Source organism: Danio aesculapii, chromosome 1 (genome assembly GCF_903798145.1).
Source record: "Danio aesculapii chromosome 1, fDanAes4.1, whole genome shotgun sequence".
NCBI lineage: Eukaryota > Metazoa > Chordata > Actinopteri > Cypriniformes > Danionidae > Danio > Danio aesculapii.
In genome coordinates this window covers 9,318,204-9,324,203 of record NC_079435.1, presented here as the reverse complement: position 1 = coordinate 9,324,203, position 6,000 = coordinate 9,318,204, and the positions used below count along the sequence as shown (strand labels likewise).

Below are 6,000 nucleotides of genomic sequence, written 5' to 3'. Positions count from 1 at the left end.
ATGACAACTGTGAGGGGGGTGAATTTTTTTATAACTCATCCGTTTCGTTTTATTAAGTTAAATTAAGTCTGCATAATTAAGGGCGTGGCCACTTGAGTGACAGCTAGGTCTTGCTGCTCGCTGTCTGATCACCTCAGCTAATTACGGCTAATTAGCCGATGAACTCGGCATATTCATCGCATTTTTGTGTTGGTTAATGTTTCTTTACACAGTCAATTGCCTTTTGGGATTATTTCCTACAATTATCAGATGATATGGCATGCTGTGTGCATTTAATTGTGCTCACAAACCATTCACGTGGCCTCCGTTTCCCTGATGAGTGAAATTATATCCTTTATATACCATCTCTATCAATGTATTTGTTTTATTTAAGATCATTAATCATTTATAATGTTCTTTAGAGCTGTAATGCCCTCCAGAATCTGACCGATTGATTAGCTGTAGGCTCTAGAACAGTCATCTGAAGCGTTGTCATACAGTGTAATGCCTAGATTTCATCAATAGTCTTGCATTTACTAACACAGACTATAGTTGAAGTGTTTGGACATATTTCGCGTGTTCCTCTTGTTGAAAAACGTCATAAGAACAATGCTTTGTGGCACAACAGTGTTTTTAAAAGTCTAAACACTTTATTGATATAGTGTACAAGCAAGCATATGTGGTCAGAACACAAACGAGTCGCAGATAATAGAGTATCAAGCGTTTCTCACAAAGTAAAGTCTGCCTTAGCCAGGTCCAAACAAAATGCCAGCAGGAGTCTGTAGCTCCGCTCACTCTCCGCCTCTTTGCCCTTGTTTGGTATCCCGCCGTGGGTGCGATGACACGCTAACAAAATGGTGACGGTTGGCCGCGCCTACTTGTAGCTTCATTTGAGCTCTTCAGAAACCTAATGGGTGACGTCACGGATACTACGTCCATATTTTTTAAAGTCTATGTTTCAAGAGCTCCAGATTAAAAAAAAATAAACCCTTTTGTAAGCAGCAGCAGTTGCTTTTACTTTAAACATTATTTGAACAGTTTATTAATGGGCCTAGCGTTAACCGTGTGCACGTGATCATCCTTTCATTATCACCTGCTTTCTTTTGCTTACAGTTATTTTTGTTAATATGGTTTAATTATCAGTGTTGTTACAATAACATTGCTTCAATAGGAGACAACCTCCTCATTTACGTGTAGTTAACTGGTGATATGAGACCTATTTTCTAAATATCAATTTTGTTTTTTTAAAGAAATGTTTTGTTGAACAAAAAGTGCGTGTATACCGCTATATTTTGGGTGTTTTGACACCAAAAAAATGTATATTTATTATTTTGGTTGTGGTCAGAGATAAATTCGGTAAATCCTTAATTTTGAGCCCTGAAAACTCTTGTAAAATAAAAACTAATAGCAATGCGACACTATAAAACCACAACACACACAAAAAAATGAAATGAATGAGGAGGCATGTGGACATAACACAATTTAAATCAAGAAATTTTAGCATGTCAAATTTACACAAAATATATTTTCCCAACAACAAAATTGTGGCTAGTAATAATGCTGAGTGGCTAGTAATGTTGTAAATCTGCTAGCCACAGTGGCTGGTGATCAAAAAAAGTTATTGTCAAGCCCTGGTCACAATTATTAGCAGCATTCTGTCCCTAGTGTCTACAAGATAAACTGCCAGTCAGAACTCTGTACGCTGCAGCTAATGCACAGGTGATTCATAGAGACTCACCTGCTCCAGGTAGTATCGGTCGGAGTGCCTGTGCTGGTCGTAGAGATGTCCCAGAATGCAGTGGTGTGGCTCAGAGAAGCTGATAGGTGCGAGCGTCTGCATGGACGTCTCTCTCTTTTGGGAAGAGTTAGATGAGCTGTCTGTGGCGTTCTGATGGACACACAGGCAAACAGAGCAGGAATAAACACTCTTTCCACATATGAGCATGTTGGCAAGATCATACTGACTTGGCACAAACCAAACTCCCCATCCTTCAACCACAGTTGAATTTTTCAGTGTATTTCCAGCAAAAATAACTACATTAGGATTTATAGCATGACCATGATATGAGATTAAGGCAGGACAATGATGGCACACACACTGTTTATTCATCCTCCTGTCAATTTAGAGGTGAGTATGATTTTCGCCAAGTATGATGCGATCCTGGATTAACATCTATATTGTTGTTGGAAAATGTAATACATACCTAATCCCTACCCCTAAACCCAACCATAACTGTAAAGTATTCCCAAAATCAGAGGGGAATAATAGTTGTAAAACAACCATGTAGAAGAACATAATTCAATTCACCTTTATTTGTATAGCGCTTTACAATGTAGATTGTGTCAAAGCAGATTCACATAATTATAGTAAATCTGAACAGTGTAGTTCAGTTTCATAACCCTAAATGTAAGCCTAAGCTTAGCATAAACTGTAAACGTATCCCTTAATTCTGATTGGTTGATTGAAATGTTGTTCCAGGATCAACATAGATGCTGATCCAGGAACGCTGACCTCTCAAAAAAAGTAACCACATGTTGCGACGACGCTCTCTGATTGGTCGACATGGTAGCGTTGACGAGTGTGGGTGGCGCGGAGAGGGCAAAAAATAATTCAATCGTTCATTAATCGTAATTAAGTTAAAATGTTCAATTAATCGAGATTTTGATTTCAGGCCAAATCGCCCAGCCTTAAATTAAATGTAAAGGATAAACATTTTATTTCTAAACTCCCCTCTGTAAAAATCTTTAAATGTGATACATTGAATAAAAAATAAATACATTTTAACTTGACTTCATTCAATGCTCAGATTTTTGTGCTAGAAATGTATGCAAATTAATGCATATAAATGCCTCATTTCCATATTAAAACATTCATTCATTTTCCTTCAGCTTAGTCCCTTTATTCATCAGGTGTTGCCACAGTGGAATGAACCGCCAACTTATCCAGCATATGTTTTACACAGCGGATGCCCTTCCAGCTGCAACTCAGTACTGGGAAACACCAATAAACACTCATTCACACACATACACACTACGGTCAATTCAATTTATTCAATTCACCTATAGCGCATGTCTTTGGACTGTGGGGGAAACCGAAGCACCCGGAGGAAACCCACGCCAACATGGGGAGAACATGCAAACTTCACACAGCAATGCCAACTGGCCCAGCTGGGACTAGAACCAGCGACCTTCTTGCTGTGAGTCCACCGTGCCTCCCACCATATTAAAACAGCATCCTATAACCTGCATTTACTAATGCAATCAATCAACTGGAGAAGTATGCTAATAACTATTGGTTAGTTTTTTTCACCCTGTTCACCTGCAGTGTCCCGCCTTAATTATAACTGGGCTCCAGGGGGAAATAAACACCGCGCCAGAGACGTGTGTCTGAGTGTATAAACTGAGCTGATAAACCGAAACGGATCTGAACAGAAGCATTTGAGATGTTCCACAGCAACACTGCATGGGTCATTCAGCTTGACCTTTGACCCCAGAGTCTGGCTGTGTGAGGTTTGTGTAAATGAAGTGCTTGAGTACTATCATCAGCACTATTATCTCTGACCTTCAACCTCTGAAATCCACACTGTCTCCTTCCTGTGGCTCTTCCTGGAGCCGGAGCTTAGAGCCAGCAGTGTGTGTGTGTGTGTGTGTGAGAGTGTGTTATGTGTGTGTGTGAGTGTGAGCATCTGCTTTAAGAGTTGACGGAGAGCCACAGGGCCATCAATAACTCTAGACCCTATGTGTGTGTGTGTGTGTGTGTGTGGAGAGATGATTGCAAACACAGCTCGCCTCTCTCCAGTCATCTGGCTCCTTTCTTCTGCAAAGGCTGAAATCTAGACTGCACTGTAAAACACTTTTGTTCACTTTACAGCACAGATCTGGCAGCTGCAGCATCAGGCTAGCATGTGACACTAAAATATTGTAATAAACATTAACTACTACACAATATAATGTAGCATAAACACTGCAGTATAGATAAATAGATAGACTGACATTATAAGAAGAAACAGGGTATATGCAGGAATCCTAAAGATCATTTCAATACCTTTTTAAGACTTTTAAAAAACCTTCTCAGAATATTTTAAGAGCTCATCGCCACCAAGTTCTAGTCAGTATCAAACCTTTAACTTAATAAACAGTTGTTAATGATCAGTTGTAGTTATATAAATCAATGGAGCACAACCGTGCAACAGAACTCAGACAAGCTCGGAAGAAACAAAGCTTGAAAGAATAAATTACGCGGTTGTTTTCAGCGACAGGCTTCAGTCACTGTTTAAACTCGTCTTTCTCCAACCAGGAGTACGCTAACTTACATTTTCCTACTTTGCCGTCTGTTTTGCTCTATGGTTTCCCTACTTGTGGAGAGCGTCACATCACCTTTTAACGTTTGTCACAAATTACATGACATCACCCAGATGGAGGAGCTTGGCCAGATGCGGCCCGACCCAAACCAATCGCATGGATCGAGCATGCCATTGTTAATATTAGGAGGAAATTAAATATATTTATAATTTTTTGGAGTCAAACACTTTGGACAACACTTGAACAAAATTTAAGACCTCGTAAAAATGTGATTAAGATTTTTAATACCTTTTAAGAGCCTTAATTTTCTCTTAATTTATTAACTTTTAATACTTTAAAACCCCGCGGACACCCTGTAAAAATGTAAGCAAATGTGATTTAGATTTTTTTAAAGTTTAATTAGAAATTCTGGTAACACTTTATAATAACTACACACTATGAACCATTTATTAAGCATTACCAAATAGTGAATTCATTATCTGTTTAGGCATTAACTCTGCATTAATAAACGTTAGTAAGCAGTTTATAACTGCAGCTACAAATGCTGTATTCTTGACTTATAAGCATATTTATAATGTGCTTAATACTTGTACTTTCATACTTTGTTAATGATTTTTTTTCATTACTAAATTAAGTATTGCTTTATTTACTAACCAGTTATTTAAGCATAGTTGGTGGTTTTTAAGATCATTCAGAATGGGTTAGTAAATGATTAATGAATTATTTAAATGAACATTTAGAATTCTTATTATTCAGGCATATACTCAAGTTAATTTGTGTGCTAATAAATACTTTATTAAGTCAACTTCATCCAGTTTTGTAAAGTGAGGCTATTTATGCTTTATAAATCCCTTATAAATGACAATTAAAGGCTCATTAAAATTCTAAACAGGAAAAAAGAAAATAAACGACATTATTCATTCCTATTCGTTTGAAGATGCACAATTGAAATTGTACTTCAAATGAAAAATAAATCTTTTCAACCTTATCTAAAATTACTGTACAGTTTAAACATGGCATCTTATGTTGTTAAATTATTAGATTGTTGTATTTTGACACTCCTGTTATTCAGCAATGTTTAAACTTTACAGTAATTTCACTTTTTTAGATAGAAATGCAAAGATTATTGTTCATTTGATACCAAGCCTTTATTTGTCATTTATAAGGGATTTATAAAGCATAAATAGTCCTCACAATAGATTAGGTCACAAAACAGCATGAAGTTGAGTTAATAAAGCATTTATTAATATACATAGTGACCCTTACTATATGCCTGAATAATAAAAATTATAAATGTTAATTTCAAGAGTTTATTAATCATTTACTAACTCATTCTGAATAATTTTAACAATCACCAATTACTCCTTAAGTACAAATGATAAGTAAATAATGCTATACTTAATTTAGTAATGAAAAATAAATCATTAACAAAGTATGAAAGTACAATTATTAAGCACATTATAAATGTGGTTGTAAGTCAAGAATACAGCATTTGTAGCTGCAGTTATAAACTGAATACTAATGCTTATTAATGTAGAGTTAATGCTTAACAAATAATGAATTCACTAGAAGCTAATGCTTAATAAATGATTCATAGTGTGTAGTTATTATAAAGTGTTACCGATATTCTAACAAAAAAAAAACAGACAACGAGAATTTTAATTACATTTTAACATAAAAGTACATCTACAGTCATAGTAATGCATAGTTTACAGTAGC

At 36.1% G+C, this 6,000-nt stretch overlaps 1 protein-coding gene across 1 annotated transcript in view; it reads right to left on the bottom strand.

The window, feature by feature from the left end:
- Nucleotides 1–6,000, bottom strand: part of spred2a (sprouty related EVH1 domain containing 2a) — a 33,592-nt gene that overhangs the window by 1,841 nt on the left and 25,751 nt on the right. The window contains exon 5 of the mRNA XM_056456521.1: nucleotides 1,718–1,867. Within this exon, the coding sequence (XP_056312496.1) occupies nucleotides 1,718–1,867 (150 nt within the window). The remainder of the gene's footprint in view (nucleotides 1–1,717; nucleotides 1,868–6,000) is intronic.